A 20,398-nucleotide genomic window follows, 5' to 3' on the forward strand; every position below is an offset into this window, starting at 1 on the left:
AATCTCCACGCATGGCTGGCGGACTTCCTCTCTAGTCGTCGTCAACGTGTGGCCCTGAATGGGTTTCTCTCATCTCCTCTTCCTGTTCAGGCTGGGGTTCCCCAAGGCAGTGTTCTGGGCCCCGTGCTTTTTCTGGTCTTCATCAATGATCTCTCTGACTCTCTTGAAAATCCTCTCTATCTCTTTGCTGATGACTCCACTCTCTGCCGCTCCATTCCTCTTCCCTCAGATCGGCAGTCTGCTGCCTCCTCACTCTCTGAAGACCTGGACAAAATCACAGACTGGTCAAACAAGTGGAACATGTCTTTCAATCCTGACAAATCTCACACTCTTACTATGTCTCTCCGAAAAGATCGACTGGACAACCCTCCCATCTACTTTCTCAACAATCCTCTCCAAGAAGTTCTGTCGCTCAAGATTTTGGGTCTCACTATCTGCCATGATCTTTCTTGGGAAAACCACATTTCCAAGCTGGCCTCCAAAGCCAGTCGCCGACTGGGCATCCTCCGTCGTGCGAAGTCCTTCCTCGGCACACCTGAGCTCCTCACCACATACAAGGCTTTCATCCGCAGCTCAATGGAATACTGTTCTCCCCTATGGGCCGGTGCTCCTGCCTCACACCTAGCTCGGCTTCACGCTGTTGAAACCAAAGCTTTCAGAATTATTGGAATCTCCCGCGATGAAGCTATCTCTGAGGGCCTTTCACTCACTCACCGCAGGCAGGTAGGTGGTCTTTCTGTCTTCTACCGACTCCTCTCCGGCCTTGCACCCCCAGCTCTCTCTGTGCTCTGTCCCCCAAATATTCCTACAGGTCGCACAAGATCTGCCAGCAACCCTCTGATGGTTAAACTGCCGAAATCTCGGCTCTCTGCTCACCTTCACTCTTTCATTCCTCTTTTCTCCCGCCTCTGGAACAAACTCCCTCACTCCCTTCAATCCCACTCCTCCCTCCAGGTCTTTAAAACAGCTGTTCACCACCATCTCTTATCTTCCCCCATCCAAAACCTTGATCTTTTCTACCCCCGCTAATTCACCCCAGATCCACCTTGTTTGAAATTCCAACTTCTTTCCTGGAAGTCCTGGCAGTGTCCATATGTTTTATACCTCTCCCACCGCCCCCTTCCCATCCCCCCCCCCCCCCCCCAAAGCCCTCGCCCTCTCTCAGATCTCTCGATGTCTCCATGTCTCTCGGTCCCTGCTCTCAAATGTTGTGTTTGTGTCCTTCCCCCTCTCTCCCCATCTTGTCTACCGCTCCCGATGTCATATGTTTTATGTGTCGGTTTGTCTTTCTGTGTGATTAATGTTCGCTCTTTCACGAGCCTCGATCTTGTATACAAAAAAAAAAAAAAAAAAAAAAAAAAAAGACAGAAAATAGCTTTGTTCTCCTTTACATACACAAAATTAACATAGATCAAGTGAGAAAGTATGAGGAACAAGTTGGAAACTAGGCTATGTTTATTACATTTTACCTGAAACATCAGAATATAGTTACAACTTTTGATGTGAATGTTAAAAATATTAACATTTAATCTTGAAAATAATTCCTGCAACATCCACTGGTGAGTGGTGTTTAGGCCTGCACATCTAAATCACCCTGGCTAGGTTGAGAGAAAACTTTGAAAAGTAATCGATCACATCAAGACCTGCCATGCAAGATTGGTTATTTGTGTTGCAAGTTTTGCCATCGGATGAGCTCAGCATAGAGGCCTCGTTTCTTCAACAAATCAGCATGAGTTCCAACCTGGTAGGAAGACATTAATCATGAGCGAGTATTCACATTAAATGGATGAGAAAACAAGACCGAAATTCTAACAACGGCATGGCTGGGCTCGTTCGATACTTTATTTAAAGAGGATAGTATGACTTGGGTGAGGATACCCAAGGTGAGGATAAATGAGGTGAGGATAAATAATACAAGTATGAAATATTTTTTAACTTCGGGCATTGACAGCCGGTTCATGAATGACTTGGGTAAAAAATGGAGAATGGCAAATAATGAACCAATAAATTCCACATTCCTGTGCCACCTTCAGTCGAACGTCAGACATGGACAGCCGGTTCGTGAATGACTTGGGTAAAAAATGGAGAATGGCAAATAATGAACCAACAAATTCCAAATTCCTGTGCCACCTTCAGTCGAACGTCAGACATGGACAGCACGTTCTCTATATTTTCATTCCAAACAGCATCATTCACCATTCCAATTACAAATTAATACTATGGTATTAATATATCAAAATATAATGTTAAATCACGATTATATTGCGATATCAAACCAACGAACCATTATCATGTGTTCACTTCCAGATTTGAGGGCAAGGAATCAAGTCAATCTCATTTTAAAATCATAATTGTATTGAGGAATTTCTGAAACCTCCCACCTGCCTTACGACACCTGCTGGGACCCCAAACCATTCAATGGAAGGTTATTATATTTCCTTTTAGTAAAATATGCAACTGGAATTGTTACTAAATGCCTCCCCCTGTCATGTGACCAGATCCACAACTCTGATCGGTGTACATTTGTGGGGACATACGACAGAGATACGCTGTTCTAGATGGCATTGTCTTACGGGCTACGCCGTAAAAACAAAAAACAAGAGGGTGAATTGCTTTGCAATACATGTCCACTACCAGTCCCAATGAATGTTTTTGCTCCACACAAAAAGAGCAAAACTCCATGAAAAATTGGCAACACGCCCCAAAAACTCAAACTTGGTCTGTAACTCATAATAATCAAGCCATGTACCAAGTTTCAGTTGAATATGTGAAAGTGTAAGGAAAAAAACTGCAGACGCCACAGGTGGGACGGACAGACGGATACAGATAGAGAGCAAACCAATAGTCCCCTCTGGGTAGAGGACTAATAAAGTAACAACAACAAACAACAACATGCATTTTAAGGCCATTTTTCCCTGCCAGAGCAGGGGTTAGCCTTGCGGTCCCCATGACAATCTTCTCCATTTTGCCCTATTTTCTGCATCTCTCCTTGTTAATCCCCTTGCCCGCATTTCTTCTTCCACCATCTTTAGCCAAGTCTTTCTCGGTCTTCCCCGTCCTCTACTTCCTTCTACATTCATTTCCATCACTCTTCTCAACCAGTCACTTTCATCCTTCCTCAACACATGACCAAACCATCTCAACCTGTTCCTCTTCACAGCATCAATCACAGGCTCTATTCCCATCATCTTTCGCAATTCATCATTTGTCTTCCTCTCTCTCAACGATACTCCACACATCCACCGAACCAGTCGCATTTCCACCCTTTCCAGCCTTCGTTGCTGCTCTACGTTCAATACCCATGTCTCGCTCCCATAAATCATAACACTTCTCACACATGCAGCTTACACCTTTCCCTTCAGCTTCAACGACACTCCTCTCCTCATCAGCACGCCACTCAGTTCTCGAAACTTCCTCCATGCACATCTCACTCGAGCAACCGCTGCCGAGTCTGATCCACCTTCTCCATTCAGCATGTCTCCGAGGTAGCAAAATGTTTTCACACCTTCCAGCTTCACGCCGTCTCCAAGATCCAACTCAACATTTCCTCCATCTGCAGCTCCCTCTGTGCACAACTTACATTTGAATGTCGCTACCACATTGGTTAATGACCCTCTCAGACCACTACATTTTTGATGAACCCACTCAGCGCACATTGTACATTGAATGGAGTTCACTCCGACACCCTTCCTGCACAAAGCACATGGCCACTTCCCAGTTCTTTCCACCTCACCACATGCTTTACCACTTGCCATCACCTTCGTCTTTTCGATATTCACCTTCAGACCTTTTGTCTCCATACATTCCTTCCACTTGTTCATCTTTTCCTTCAGTCCATCCATACTTTCCGCAAACACCAGATCTGCACACAACAACTCCCACGGTAAACCCTCCTTTACGTTCTGAGCCAGCACCTCCATCACAGCTACAAATAGTAGTGGACTTAGTACCGACCCCTGATGCACTCCCACCTTCACCTCAAACTCACCACTGTTCCCGTCCTTCATCCTTACAGCTGTGCATGCTCTTTTGTACATTGCCATCACTACTCTGATCAACCATTCCTCCACTCCTAACTTCCTCAATGCCCATGTCAATACTTTGCGTGGAACCCTATCGAATGCTTTCTCCAGATCAACAAACCCAAGAAACAACTTCTTCCTCTTCTCCATGTACTTCTCCTGCAACTGCCTCACAATAAAGAGCGCGTCTGGCGTTCCTCTTCCTGGCATAAATCCAAACTGCATTTTGTCGATCTTCACCTTCTTCCTTATCCTCCTCTTCAACACCCTTTCCAATACCTTCATTCCATGCTCCAATAACTTTATCGCTCGGTACGAGCCACACTCCACAGGGTCACCTTTCCCCTTGTATAGAGGGACGAGGGTACTCAGTTCCCAATCCACTGGAATGCAGCCTTCTTTCACCACCAGATTACAGATCTCTGTCATTCTCTTCACACCCCAACTTCCTGCTGCCTTCAACATATCTCCCACAACTCCCGTCGGCCCTCCCGCTTTTCTACTCTTCATTGCTTTTATCGCTTCCTCAACTTCCTTCTCAGTTATCTTCTCTGCCGGTCCTAAAACTGGGTTACTCTCCATCTTGCCATCCCATTCATTCTCTGTATTCACCAGCATTTCCTTATATCTTTTCCATCATCCTTTAATTCCATCTGGGTCCACAACGATTTGTCCCACTTCATCCTTCAAGCAACTCACCCCCATCACATCTCTCTTTCACTATCTGCTTTGCAATCCTGAATGGCGCTCTCTGACCCTCTTCCGAATCCAAGCGTTCTCCGAACATTTTCCTACATGCGCTTTTGCTACCTTTTTTTTCAGCCTTCTTGGCTGCTTTTTTTTTTTTTTGTATACAAGATGGAGGCTCGTGAAAGAGCGAACATTAATCACACAGAAAGACAAACAGACACACAAAACAAATAACATCGGGAGTGGTAGACAAGATGGGGAGAGAGGGGGAAGGACACAAACACAACATTTGAGAGCAGGGACCGAGAGACATGGAGACATGGAGAGAACTGTGGGAGGGAGAGGGCTTTGGGGGGAAGGCATGGGAAGGGGGGGGGGGGGGGTGGGAGAGGTATAAAACATATGGACACTGCCAAGACTTCCAGGAAAGAAGTTGGAATTTCAAACAAGGTGGATCTGGGGTGAATTAGTGGGGGTAGAAAAGATCAAGGTTTTGGATGGGGGAAGATAAGAGATGGTGGTGAACAGCTGTTTTGAAGACCTGGAGGGAGGAGTGTGATTGAAGTGAGTGTGGGAGTTTGTTCCAGAGGCGGGAGAAAAGAGGAATGAAAGAGTGAAGGTGAGCAGAGAGCTGAGATTTCGGCAGTTTAACCATCAGAGGGTGGCTGGCAGATCTTGTGCGACCTGTAGGAATATTTGGGGGACAGAGCACAGAGAGAGCTGGGGGTGCAAGGCCGGAGAGGAGTCGGTAGAAGACAGAAAGACCACCTACCTGCCTGCGGTGAGTGCGTGAAAGGCCCTCAGAGATAGCTTCATCGCGGGAGATTCCAATGATTCTGAAAGCTTTGGATTCAACAGCGTGAAGCCGAGCCAGGTGTGAGGCAGGAGCACCAGCCCATAGGGGAGAACAGTATTCCATTGAGCTGCGGATGAAAGCCTTGTATGTGGTGAAGAGCTCAGGTGTGCCTAGGAAGGACTTCGCACGACGGAGGATGCCCAGTCGGCGACTGGCTTTGGAGGCCAGCTTGGAAATGTGGTTTTCCCAAGAAAGATCATGGCAGATGGTGAGACCCAAAATCTTGAGCGACAGAACTTCTTGGAGAGGATTGTTGAGAAAGTAGATGGGAGGGTTGTCCAGTCGATCTTTTCGGAGAGACATAGTAAGAGTGTGAGATTTGTCAGGATTGAAAGACATGTTCCACATGTTTGACCAGTCTGTGATTTTGTCCAGGTCTTCAGAGAGTGAGGAGGCTGCAGACTGCCGATCTGAGGGAAGAGGAATGGAGCGGCAGAGAGTGGAGTCATCAGCAAAGAGATACAGAGGATTTTCCAGAGAGTCGGAGAGATCATTGATAAAGACCAGAAAAAGCACAGGGCCCAGCACACTGCCTTGGGGAACTCCAGCCTGAACGGGAAGGGGAGATGAGAGAAATCCATTCAGGGCCACACATTGACTACGACCAGAGAGGAAGTCCGCAAGCCATGCATGGAGATTTCCATGGATACCATAGGAGGAGAGTTTGGTGAGCAGAGCTGGGTGCCAGACCGTATCGAAGGCACGTGATATGTCAAGGGAGACAGCTCTGATTTCCTGTTTGGCATTGAGGACCTCCATCCATTGTTGAGACAGCAGAAGCAGCATGTCCAGAGTAGAGTGACCTGGTCTGAAACCAAATTGATGATCAGAGATCAAGCCATTGGAGAAGAGGAAAGATTTCATATCCGAAGCAATGATGGATTCCATGACTTTGCTGATAATTGGGAGCAGGCTGATTGGTCTGTAGTTGCAAGGATCTGTTTTTGCACCTTTTTTGTGTAAAGCGGTAATGTTTGCTGATTTTCAGGATGCTGGCAGATGACCTTGAGCAAAAGATAGGGTGAAAAGAACAGAGAGAGGGTGAGATAGAGCGGCAGAGCAGGATTTTAGGACCCGTGGGCTGATGCCATCTGGTCCAGTTGCAGAATCAGAGTCGAGGTTTGACAAAAACTCCTCCACCTTGTCAGGAGAGAAGGTCACAGAGTCCAGGAGCAGTTTGGTTCGACTGGGAAAGGTGGGAACAGAGAGAGATGGGTTTGGGACTAAGGATTTTGAGGCAAACACAGAGTTGAGGCATTCGGCTTTGTCACGTGCAATGTCAACTGTGTGGCCATTTGAGGTAAGGGAGGGGATGGAGGGGGAACAAACACCAGAAACGGATTTGACCAGACGCCACCAGGATTTGGAGGAAGGAGACAGGTTTGAGAGTTCATTCTTGAGTGAGGAGAGATAGTGCTTCCTGGCACTCCTGAGGGTAGACACACACTTGTTCCGAGCTTGGTGGAAGGAACTGAGATTTCCTTCAGTTGGATTAGCCTTCCAAGAGGCAAAGGCAAGTTGTTTCAGGGCAACTGCCTCACCACAAGATTCAGTGTACCATGGACGGGAGGAAGGGTAAGACAACTGAAGGCGAGATGGGATAAATCTGTGCATGAGAGAGATCAGTTTGCTTTGGAAGAATTCCCAGGAAGAATTGATGTCAGAGGCAGTGGAGATGGGAGACCAATCCAGACGATTGATGGCTGCTTGAAGACCGTCCCAGTCGGCCTGAGTGAAATGCCAGACTCGTCGACGCTGAGGAGGCTCTCTGAGAATGGCCAGAGAGATGTCCACTTTGACAAGCACATGATCAGAAGAACCGATTGGAGCAGAAGAAGAGCAGCAGACATTAGCAGGGAAGTTAGTCATAACCAAGTCTAGAAGAGAAGATACTCCATTGGCTGAGATCCGGGTCGGGAAATTGACAGATTGTGTCAATCCCAGTGAGTCACAGAAGTCCTTTGCTGAGGTGCAATGACTGGTGAGAGAGGAACCCACACCCAACCAGGTGGCATGATGACAATTGAAGTCACCACATATGAGGAAGAGAGAGTTGGGATGAGTGGATAGAAGTTGGTCCATGTTGTCAGACAGTGAAATGTAGATGGAGTCATCACTGTTTGGGGGACGACGGTACAGAACACATATGAACAAAAGGTGGGAGCGGAGAGGAAGCCGTAGCCAGAGGTACTCCTGGGGGTGAGGAGGAGAGAGGGCAGTGCAAGGAGAGTGAGGAAGAGAGTTTTTGATAAAGATAGCCACCCCACCACCAGGCCGAGGCTCAGGTCTATCATACCGGAGGAGGGAGTAACCAGGAAGAGATATTAAGGAATCAGAGACATCTTGAAGGAGGAAAGTCTCTGTTAAGCAGATCAAGTCTGGATTGTCAGAAGCAACCTGTATGGAGAGATCAGTCAGGTTTGAGCGAAGGCCCCGGATGTTTGAGGTCCATACCGTTAATGAAGAGAGAGGGGGAGCATCGGGTACAGGACAGGGGAGGGGAGGAGTAGGGTAAGATGAAGGATGAGAGTGGGAGGTAGGGAGAGCAGTTGTTAGTGTGTCAGCGATTGCAGAAGAGTTCCAAGAAAGGGAAGGATGAGGAGGATGAAAGGTTTGAAGGTGAAGGGATGAGGCACAGTGAGGGGTTGTTTGAGGGGGGCAGAGGAAAGAAGAAGGTTGGGCGGGGTGGAGGTATGAGATAGAAGGGAGACGAAGTGGGGAGGAGGCAGCTTTGAGGAGGAGGGGAGAGGAGGGAGAATTGGAGAGGAATGGTATGGGGGGAGATTTGAATGGGAGGGGTTGGGGGGGAGTTTTGAAGGGGAGGAGTGAGGGGGGAGTTTAGGAGGGGAAGGGCAAGGGGGGAGTTCAGGAGTGGAGGGGTAGGGGGGGGAGTTTAAGAGTGGCGGGGCAAGGGGGGAGTTTAGGAGTGTAGGTGCAAGGGGAGGGATTTGGATGGGAGGGGCAAGAGGGGAGTTTAGAAAGTGGATGATTAATGAAAGACGAACATTGAAAACAAATTGGGTTTGTTGTGATTTTCAAGTTAGCAATCCGGTTCAGAATGATGGAGGAGGGAGTGAATGAATGTGAATTTAGACCATGTAGTGAGGGAGACGTATAAGATATTGAATTTCTTTTTTTTGAGGTGGAATGAGTTGGAGAGGAAATTGAGAAAAGCCTTTTAAATAGGAAGAAAAACAGCGTGTTGTAATATACCACTGAATAAAACACTGAAGGGGAAAGGTTATACATATTTAAATAATATTTAAACAGAACCGTGAACAATCTTATGTGCACAAAAATACCAACGGGGGGAGAGCCGAGAGGGACCACCACGAGTCACGTGAAGGGCAAACGGTGGATAAAGCCTTATAACTTTCATGCTCTGCTTTTTCTGATCCTGTACCCTTCGCCTTCTGCCACTCCTTGAACTTCCTCCTCTTCTCATCAATCCTCTTTCCAACTTCATCATCCCACCACCATGTTTCCGAGTGCCTCGGTGGTCCTTTTGTCCATCCACATACCTCACCAACGGCTCCCAACAGACTATCTTTCATTGACATCCAATCACTTTCAAGCTCAACCACATCATCCTCGACCCAACTCAGCCTCTCTTTTAATGCCCCCCTTACTGTCACCTCTTTCAACCTCCACACCTTCATTCTCGGTTGGTACTTCACCCGCCGAGCTCTCCTCGCACCTTTCACCCTTATGTCGCAGACAACCAAGTGGTGCTGTGAAACAGCCTCCTCCCCCGGGATCACCTTTGTGTCCTGGAGGTGCCCCCTATCTTGCCTACGCAGCATCAGGTAGTCAACGGTTGTCGTCGACCCACCTGACGTGTATGTAACAAGCTTATTATCCTCTTTCTGGAACTGAGTATTACAAATCAACAAATCAGCTCCATCAGCAAACTCCAAAATCCTTTCACCTTCTCCATTTCTCACACCATTTCCGTAACCCCATGAACTCCTTCAAAACCGTCCATACTCCTTCCCACATGTCCATTTAGGTCTCCTCCTACCACAACAACTTCCTCGTCTTTCACGTTTTCCATCAGCTTCTCTATCGCACACCAGAACTTGTCCTTCTCTTCATCGCTCCGACCAACCTGTGGAGCATATCCCGAGATGACGTTCACCAAGAGCTTTCCAATCATCATTTTCACCATTATCAACCTATCACTCACTCTAATCACACTCACCACACTGTCTACAAACTCCTCAGAAAACAGGACACCAACACCATTCACGCCCTCCGGGCACCCTTGCCACACAAACTTGTATTTCTGTCCCTGCCTACCCTTCACCATTCTCACACCACTTCCCTTCCATCTTGTCTCTTGCACACAACATATGTCCACTCTTCTTCTGACCAATACTTCCACCACTTCTCCTGATCTCTCTGTCATTGTCCCTACATTCCATGTCCCAAACCTCAGAAACCGATCTCCGCTTCGGGCTGTACCCTGCCCACAAGTAGTTGTAATTGTCATGGTTCTCTGTTTGAGGCAATGTTTTTATGGCCGGATGCCCTTCCTGACACCAACCCTCTTACTCGCCTCCTACGACACGCAAGGATACGGTGTACCTATTCTAAACCAGGGTACACACCGGGAAGGACTAATAAAATAAGGAGATTAAATAAAATAAGGACTAATAAAGTAAGTTGGTTAAAAAAAAGTTATCAAATAAATAAGGAGATTTGTTTGCCATGGCAGCATCGTATGTACTCTGCACTCTTACCACATTAATGATAGATGAGTTGTACATTTATTATGTATGCAAAAACAATGAGGGCGTGCACACACCTCGTGGATTTTTCCTTTGACAAGCACGTAGATAATGTCAGCGTTAACAATGGTGCTGAGCCGATGAGCAATAAGCAAGACAGTATGGCCATGTGCTGCCTGATCCAGAGCTGTCTGCACTGCCTTCTCAGCCTGTGCATCCAGTGCACTCATTGCCTCATCCATGATAAGAACTGTGGGATCCTTGAGCAGTGCTCGAGCAATGGCTAGACGCTGCTTCTGTCCGCCAGAAAGGGCTATTCCTCGCTCACCTGCAAAAGAACAAAACACAATGTTGCTCCACTGGACATCAGGTCAAGCATTGTATTCCCAACTCACCTGCACACTGTACAATTACAGAAATTTGGAATTAATCACCGTCATCACTGAGGTACTCTACGTTAGCAAAGGACGACATAATTGCTTGCTTTCGTATGCAGCCTGTGGCTGCTGGTTGCATCATTTTCTGGGGGCACAGCTGTGCTGCTGATGCAGTTCCCCCATTACCAGTAAGCTGGCACTCATTTTGCCGACCTCGGAAAGATGGCAGGCTGTGTCAACCCACCTGGAGTTAATTTGCAACAGCAAACTCAAGACCCGAAGATCTCGAGGCAGCCACTTTAACCGTAAAGCCGATACCAGGCTGAGCGACATAGCAACTACAAGTGGGCATCAATAGATTATCATTGGAGCTTGTAGAGCTGGAAAGAGAGCACTTAGCAAGTACAAGAAGCAAAGTGAATGGGAATACAGGAATGATATCGGCCATACAAGCATGGGTAGAGGAAGGCAATGGAATAGTTTTGGAGAATTTCTCAATACAATTATGATTTGGACTTTCCATTCGAACAAAGTATTTCATATCTACCCTTTCTTGCCTGCAGATTAGTATGTAATGGTTGTCACATCAGATCCCTCAAAATTCGTTTCAATCACGAGTGTTTTCACGTTGTATTTCGTTATATTAATGCTATCGTATTAATTTGTGATTGGAATGGTGCTCCTTGGAATGAAAATACAGTATTGAGAGATTGAGTTTAAAGCAGAATGAGGAAATGATGTAAGGGTTTTGTTTAACTCGTGGGGTGGATTGTTTAATGATGGTACACTCATGGAGCTGGGCTTGCAATGACGAAAAGCTGTGATCGTTGGGGTGTACCTTATGTGAAATTCCGGGCAGGCTGTGAAACCAGATTTGCTCTTTTCTTTCTTCCTCCCCTATCGACTTTATTTTTATTCTTTTGTTGAAAGAAAAACAAAGATCTTCCTTATCGACCTTCTCCCTCCCACCGGAGCTCTACATAATTTAATAGAGAAAGAACCTTTGGGAAGAAAGAAAGAAGAGAGGGAGGAAGAAGAGTGCGTCGGATGGGGAGAAAGGCGAAAACCGAAGGCAGCACGTACGGTCCAAGTTTTGATGAAAAACTCGGCCTGTGTGAGCTTTTTGAGGATTTTTGATTAATCTCTCTGAGGGCTGCCTGTTGGAGGGACAGTCGGTGCAGTGCAGGATGGATTTGGGTGGAGGAGGCTTTTCTCGGTGCACGTGGGATCAATCGTGAGGAAGTGGGAGAGGGAGCCAGAAGCTTGTGCTCCTCATCAAGTTTCGTCTGAGCCGGCCGGAGGCAACGTGCGGCTTCATGGTCTTGCAGGAACTGCTCTGGGCAAGTCGTTTGTGGAGTTTGAAGATACCCACTGAGAAAGAGAAGAGTGGAGGGGAGGCTCCACTCTCAGGACACGTGGCTAGTGCGAGGCAGCCAGGACGCCATCTGAAACGGGCCTGAATTCCACTCCCCTCCTCCCCTCCCAGTTTTATTTTACCTTTTATTTCCTTTATATCCTGGCGAATATTTATTTGTTATTTTGCTACCCTCTCCCTCCCATTTGGGATTACCTAGGTCCTAGGGATACCGGGTGGGTCGTTTAATTGTCTTGTTTGTTTTGTCTTGGTGCCTGTCTGTCCTTTAATTACTTGATCTTTGCCGCTGCATATCAGCGGGATTTCTTTTCCTTTTGATTGATCTTTTCCTTGGTGTTGCACCCTGTGTTTTTTTTCTTGATTTTGAGTAAAGTATTTACATTTATTCCCCTGTTTTGAATTTGCATTGCATTTCTGAATTGGCATACTATGTGTTGAAGATTGGGGGGAGGGAGGGGGGTTGTAAAATTGCGTCAGCATTTGGATGGTAGCTTCGCTCGGTCACTTCTGATTGCTCATACGGCGCAACCCGCCCACGGGGAACGTATTGTTCGAGCACTCGAGCAATCGAGCACATCGATTAGGATCTCCGGAGCAATAGGCAGTACCCCGAGCCCTTCACACAAGGGCCAGGTCATAACAGTTTCCACCCGTGACATTCCTGGAATCGGCATTTGTCGTTTCACCATTGACAGCATGTAGAAACATTTAGCCGCAGTGAGTTTTTTTTTGCCCAAGTCCTTCACAGGCTGTCAATGCCTGACGTCTGAGTGAAGGTGGTGCAGGAATGTGGAATTTATTGGTTATTGGTTTAGCATTTGCCACTTCCACATTGTCCACATCCTCCTGCTGTTGGGTTACCTCTTTCTAGGAGGTTGGTTGCTGGATTTGCACTCCGGACACCATAAACACTTAATTCCATAACATACACAAAGAACGCAAGTAAAATGAAAAATCCATTCCGTGGAAGTACCTCCTGTGCAGCTGCCCTTTGCAGGGCAGCTCACCAGATTACGTGATTGGGGCAAAGCCTTCAGGACCCCCATTCTTTGACGATAGGAGGAAAAGCATGGTGTAACCTTTCTGGGGTTGGGTTGTGGTAGTGTGTGTCTGGGTGGTGCTGAGGTGTCATCCACCAGACGGCGGTTTCTTGGGGTTAACCTGAGGAAATCCCTTTGGGTGGATGCCTGGAATGTCCTCACTCTAACAGAGGATGATCACCTGTCTCTGCTATCATCTGAGCTCCAGCGTTTGAACATCAGTATTGCAGCACTCTGAGGTTCGGACACTGGTTAGTGGTGAGATCATGGCGGGTGGTTACACCTACTACTGGTCCGGTCGCTCTGATGGTTACCATGCCCAAGGAGCTGTTGTAGGTTTTTCCAAGAAGCTGACTCCCATGATAATTGAGGTAGCACCGGTCAACGAGCATATTGAGACTGAGGATTCATCACTTTGGGTGTCATTTCTCTGGTCTCTGTATGGTGTACATGGTCCAACTGAGGCAAATGATCTCACTGGGAAGGAGACACTCTAAGGCACGCTCAAGTCTGTGGTTGATCAGTGCCCCAGGAGAGATACTCTTCCTGTTTTATGGGGTATTGAAGAGTTGTGGAGTGCCTCCAAACTACCATTGTTGATGTTGCTGGCGGTTGTCTTAGAACAGTCAGCATCAGACGAAAAATAACTGTCTCTCAAGTGACACTGGATACCATGGACCAGAGTCACAGGACCAGGATTGATGGCAGAACTGAGCTGTTGAGGGAGCTGAGGTGTCAAACTGTATGTTCGCTGAGGGCAGACAAGGAGGCCTATGTGCGAGGAATCTGTGAAAGGGTAGAGCATCACCTGTGGGCAAGTGATTCTCATCCTGCTTGCAGAGGAATCCGTGCATTGTGTTCCTTCAAGCCTGCCCCTTGGTGCACTCCAGTTCAAGCAGAAGGTGGTGGGATCTTGACACAGAAGTCTGAAGTGAAGTCCTGCTGGCCCGTTTACTTTGAGCGGCTGTACCAGGCTGACCCAAAAGCTGTTGGGTTGGATGTCAGGGATGTTACCAACCCTATTGCTGCCCCACAATAGACTGTGAACCACCTTAATTTGTGTAAACAGGCTGCGGTGAACTGGTTGAAAGGGGGCAAAGCTCCTGGGATTTGTGGCATCCATGCAGAGCTGCTCAATGCTGGTGGAAATGCTGTACTCGAGTAGTTGCACACAGTTCTGTGCTATGTTTTGGAGCACAGACATCATCCCAACTGACTGAAAGAGGGACCTTGTTGTCCCCCTCTGGAAAGGGAAGGTTGATCACCAGGACTGCAAATTTTAAAGTGATTCTTCACCATCGGGCCAAACAATATATGGCAGGATATCTCAAAAAGTGATGGTAGTTAGGGGGAACTCTGGAATGGGATGGGACCACCCCCTCCCACCTCCCACCACCCCCTCCCACACCGAGGGGTGGATCCGTGCTATCGCAACAAATTTATTGAGGCAAAGTTGGCATATTGCGGTCAATGCGCTCGAATAATCGTGGGTTAGGGAACTGTTTTCCACATTTATTCACCTAATTAACAATGGCCGTCAACACAATAACCCCTTCATATCCCCCATTATCACTATCAAGTAGTCTTTATCATCGCCATCACATTATTGGACCAAGTGTATTTATCATTACTATAAAAGGTAACAGTCAGGTTCCATTTGTCCAGATTTTAAAGTTCATTCTGATTTTGTGGAGATTTGTAGCCATTTACATTTTTGAAAAGTTTGAGAGGTTCTGAGTTTGAAAACCAATGTTTCCATTTGATTTCAATTTTTTTTTCAAATCAAATCAAATTGGAAATCAAAAAAATGAGTGCTTAACACCTAATTAAGTGTGAGACAGTGGGCATGGGCAACGCTAGTTTACGGGTCCCGATGGGACTCTGACCTGGCAGTGCTCGCTAAACCCTACGAGGTGGCAGCTGGAGGGGGAGAGGAGAGGCTTGGTCACACTCTGTAGTGAGTGGGATCAGGGATCAGCCCAGAGACCAACATCACACTTTCATTACTCACCATTCAGTCATGCTTAAACTTCAACCACGCAGCCTGAACCGCAGTTCCACTACTACAAACAAGACCTCCACCACTTGACTACCGCAATGCTTCAACCAACATCTCGCACTGCACAAAGACGCCATTTCACCGGTGCTCACGGCACCATGACCAACAAGACTCACTGCTGGTTAGCGCAAACTCACTGCCATTGCCTCATTTGCATATGTAAGTCTTGCAAACTCAAGTCTCGCTGCTGCAAACCTGCGCTGACCTTCCCATGGTTCCCTACCATCGGCGATGACCCTCCGATTTTCTACCATGCCATCAGGGCCCTTGTTGGACATTATGGCGGTGAACGAGGAGCGATGCAAGTTCTCCCAATGTTAAGTGAGGAGCTCAGGACCGTAGCACGTCCCAGAAATCAATGTGGATATTTCAAGAACAGGATTGCGGAGAGGGTGACATCACGCGGAGGCAACTATGCCTCGATAAGGTGGGGCATCACCATTGACCCCCACTGAATTCCACCACTCCTCAGATGTCTATTCCTCCATTGGTCAAGCATGGTCCACACTATAGTTAGCCGGAACGTTCTTCCCCAATTGATTGGCTCCATACATGAGCCGCTACAAACTGGGCAGTTAGCTTGGCTGCACCTGATTAAATAAGATCAGTACGTAGTGAGGGCATGATCCCCGGTTAGGTTGGCCATCCCTCCCCTCCCACCCCATGTAAACGGTGTCAGACAGAGGACCCTGGGAGATTTGGTCATCTGCTTGGCATTTGTGGTTGATTAGCAACCACAAATGCCGCCCGACCACGAGTTATCTGCGACTGGTGGCCTCAGGACCGGTAGTCCTGGAGCCCGAGAAGTCCCTTAATAGTAAACCCCGAACCACACATCCGTTCCAATTTTTTTTTTTTTTTTTTACAACAGATGATTAAAGAGCCTCAACCATTTTTGTTGACAACACCTACTGGATGCATTTTCTTTGAATAAATGATCTCTTGGTACTTAATCACTGCTCTGATTTCAGTCTTCTCTATTTTTCACATTCACCTTCACACTTTAGTACGCAAGTCCAGCAAACATAAATAAATGACTGTTTACAAACTGACACATGAAATAACGAGTCCTTTGATCTGTGAAATTGGTCGAGTCCTAACATGTAATTCAATAGAAGAGACGATAAACTTTCTGCACACTCCTCGTACTCGCTGGTCCCTTAGTTGTAACTATTCCACCATAATCTATCTTTACATTAAATATACCGTACTCAAAAACACAAGAGAAAGACAAAAATAAACTCACCAACAATCGTTTGATAACCATCCGGAAAGCCACGGATAAAGTCATCAGCATTCGCCACTTTAGCCACTGCAAAGACCTCCTCATCAGTGGCACCTGGCTTGCCAAAACGGATGTTCTCAATAATTGTAGTTGCAAATAGCATCGGTTCCTGCAGGAACAAATAATGGAGTACTTTCTCAATGTTTGGAAGCAATTTTATCACATTAATGTTCCATCACAGAGTTTGTGGTAAAATTGACAATGCCAGAAGCATACAATCCTTTCAAAAACATATATGGAAGCGTTTTAAAATTTAACTTTTATGCATTGTTTATCCCCCCCTTTCCCCCCTTTCCTACCCCACCAAATCATGTACTTGATGTCTGTTCTCTACAATACTATTTTGTCCTTTGTACTTCTTTAAATTTCAACATTTTTGCTGCAATATGTTCTGTGATAAGAGTACCACTATGTTCTATGCTGCACTATGTTCTACACCAGTTTGTCCCTGAGGTGAGGTGTTGACCACATACAATTCTCATTGGATTTATTCGACCATACACACTGTTGTATTGAAGTAATGAAGATATTATTTAATGTGTTGGTAGATTTTGTGCTTCCTTGGAATTCAGTTGAAAGTGGACTGATGTACATATCTTGATATCTTCATGCATAAACCATTTAAAGCAAAGAGGTGGATAATAAGGAAGATAAGAACAAGGAGGATAAGGAGAAGACGAAGAACAACAACAAGAAGCAGGTCTCTAAGCCTGTCCTTTTTTTCTATTTTTTTGCAAAAATTCGAGTTAGTTGTACTTTTACGTTTTCTGCTCTATGAGTTTCTGACTTCGTCCTTGTTTCTACGATATCACACCTGATGGTTTCATGGATAGAGCATTGGCTCCGAGTCTAGGAGATTGTGGTTTGCATGCTGGCCGAGTGATACAAAAGCCTAAAAATGGTCCATTCTCCATTGACAAAAGAGATAACTGGTCCTTGGCACATTTTTTTTGTGTGTGTAAAAGATCGAGGATCGTGTAAGAGCCAACGTTAATCACAAAAAAAAAACTGACACATAAAACATATAATAAAGGGAGCGAGAGACAAGATGGGAGGAGAGAGGGAGGCACACAAGTACAACAGTAGAGAACAGGGACATCGGGAGATCTGTGGGAGGGAGAGTGCTTGGGTGGCAGGGGAAGGAGAGGTATAAAACACGTGGACACTGCTAGGACTTCCAGGAAAGAAGTCGGTATTTCAAAAAAGTGGCTCCGGGGTGAATTGACAGGGGTAGAAAAGATCAAGGTTTAGGATGGGGGAAGATAAGAGATGGTGGTGAACAGCTGTTTTAAAGATCTGAAGGGAGGAGTGTGATTGAAGAGAGTGGGGCATTTGTTCCAGAGGCAGGAGGAAAGAGAAATGAAAGAGTGAAGGTGAGCAGAGAGTCTTGATTTTGGCAGTTTCACCAGAAGAGGCTTGCTGGCAGATCTTGTGCGACCCGTAGGAATATTTGGGGGACAGAGCACAGACAGAGCTGGGGGAGCTAGGCTGGAGAGGAGTCGGTAGAAGACAGAGAGACCACCAACCTGCCTGCGGTGAGTGAGTGAAAGGCCTTCGGAGTTAGCTTCATCGCGAGAGATTCCAATGATTCTGAAAGCTTTGGTTCCTACAGCGTGAAGCCGAGCTCGGTGTGAGGCAGGAGCACCCAGCGCAGAGAGGAGAACAGTATTCCATTGAGCTGCGGAAGAAAGCCTTGCATGTGGTGAGGAGCTGAGGTGTGCTAAGGAAGTACTTCGCACGACGGACGATGCCCAGGTGGCGACTGGCTTTGGAGGCCAGCTTGGAAATGTGGTTTACCCAGGAAAGATCGTCAAGTGAGACAGCTCTGATTTTTTTTGTTTGGCATTGAGGACCTCCATCCATTGTTGACAGCAGAAGCAGCATGTCCAGAGTAGAGAGACCTGGTCTGAAAACAAATTGATGATCAGAGATCAAGCCATTGGAGAAGAGGAAAGATTTGATAACCAAAGCAATGATGGATTCCATGACTTTGCTGATGATTGGGAGCAGGCTGATTGGTCTGTAGTTGCAAGGATCTGTTTTAGCATCTTTTTTGTCTAAAGCGGTAATGTTGGCCGATTTCCAAGCAGATGGCAGATGACCTTGAGAAAAAGAGAGGGTGAAAAGAACAGAGAGAGGGAGTGAAAGAGCGGCAGAGCAGGATTTTCGGACCCGTGGGCTGATGCCGTCTGGTCTACAACAACAACAACAACATGCATTTTAAAGGCCATTTTCCCTACTAGAGCGGGGGTTAGCCTTGCGGTCCCCATGACAATCTTCTCCATTTTGCCCTATTTTCTGCATCTCTCCTTGTTAACCCCCTTGCCCGCATTTCTTCTTCCACCATCTTTAGCCAAGTCTTTTTCGGTCTTCCCCGTCCTCTACTTCCTTCTACATTCACTTCCATCACTCTTCTCAACCAGTCACTTTCATCCTTCCTCAACACATGACCAAACCATCTCAACCTGTTCCTCATCTCAACCCGTCTGGTCCAGGTGCAGAATCAGAGTCGAGGTTTGACAGAAACTTTACCTTGTCAGGAGAGATGGACACAGAGTCCAGGAGCAGCTGGGATCGACTGGGTAAGGTGGGTACAGAGAGAGATGGGTTTGGGACACAAGATTTTGAGGCAAACACAGAGTTGAGGCATTTGGCTTTGTCACATGCAGCGTCAGCTGTGTAGCCGTTTGAGGTAAGAGAGGGGATGGGGGAGGAACAAACACCAGAAACAGATTTGACCAGATGCCACCAGGATTTGGAGGAGGGAGACAGGTTTGATAATTCAGTCTTGAGAGCAGAGAGATATTGTTTCCTGGCTCTCCTGGGGGTAGACACACACTTGTTCCGAGCTTTGTGAAAGGAACTGAGATTGCCTTCAGTTGGATTAGTGTTCCATGAGGTGAAGGAAAGTTGTTTCATGGCAACCGCCTCACCACAAGCTTCAGTTTATCATGGACAGGAGGAAGGGTACGATAACTGAAGACGAGATGGGATAAATCAGTGCATGATAGAGAGCAGTTTACTTTGGAAGAATTCCCAGGAAGAGTTGATGTCAGAAGTAGTAGAGATGGGAGACCAGTCCAGATGATTGATAGCTGCTTGAAATTGGCACGGTCTAAAACTTTTGGACCGTGCCAGTCAGCCTGAATGAAATGCCAGACTCGTCAGTGCTGAGGAGGCACTCTGAGAATGGCCAGAGAGATGTCTGCTTTAACAATCTTTAACAATTTGTCTCCTTTAACAACATAAACTTTGAATCCCGTTGCTGTCCCCTCGCGCTTCGCGATGAAAGTTGCCGTAGGAATTTGTTTTCCAGACGAGACCGGTCTCATCTGTATTGAAGACCAGCTCTGGCAGGCACTGTTCTGCAAACTACCTTCTTTTGTTGAATGCTGCAAATTACCTTCTAATGTTGGAGCAGCATGTATTTCCACTCAATGATGGCCAAATGTGGTTCATGCATGATGGTGCGCCTGCTCATTATGCGGCCAGTGTATGCCAGGCCCTTGTTTTGAACTTTACAGACAAATGGATTGGCCATCGTGGTCCGGTTGAATGGCCGCCGCGGCCAACCGCGGCCAATGGCCAACCGCGTGGTCCGGTTGAATATCTTGTGATTTCTTCCTTTGGGGTTTCCTCAAACACAAAATGTATGCGAGGAATCCTACGACCCTTAGAGACTTGAAACAATTCATCCGTAATGAGACTGCTGCTTTAACGACTGAAACATGCAGAACTGTGTGTCAGAGTGCAGTTTGAACTTATCTGTTTCATTTATATTAGACTGATTAGACCGTTTAACAAGTAATCATGTTTTGTTTTGCACCAAAGAACAATAATAAACTTAGTTGTTTGTTGCAGGTATCGTTCTTCAAAATGTGCCCAGGGTTTCTGGACCACTCTGTGCATATACACACACACACATATACACACACACACACACACACACACACACACACACACA

General features: G+C 46.6%; 1 protein-coding gene across 6 annotated transcripts in view; it reads right to left on the reverse strand.

The window, feature by feature from the left end:
- Positions 1-1,437: 1,437 nt before the first annotated feature.
- ABCB8 (ATP binding cassette subfamily B member 8) overlaps positions 1,438-20,398 on the reverse strand; it is an 88,861-nt gene continuing 69,900 nt past the window's right edge. For all 6 annotated transcript variants that reach the window (XM_068123108.2, XM_068123110.2, XM_078782083.1 and 3 more), the window contains 3 exons: positions 16,396-16,543; positions 10,376-10,626; positions 1,438-1,741 (listed from right to left, as the gene is read on the reverse strand). In XM_068123108.2, the coding sequence (XP_067979209.2) occupies positions 1,661-1,741; positions 10,376-10,626; positions 16,396-16,543 (480 nt within the window). In that variant the 3' untranslated portion in view covers positions 1,438-1,660. The remainder of the gene's footprint in view (positions 1,742-10,375; positions 10,627-16,395; positions 16,544-20,398) is intronic.

This window comes from Myxine glutinosa, chromosome 7 (assembly GCF_964187855.1).
Source record: "Myxine glutinosa chromosome 7, kmMyxGlut1.1, whole genome shotgun sequence".
NCBI lineage: Eukaryota > Metazoa > Chordata > Myxini > Myxiniformes > Myxinidae > Myxine > Myxine glutinosa.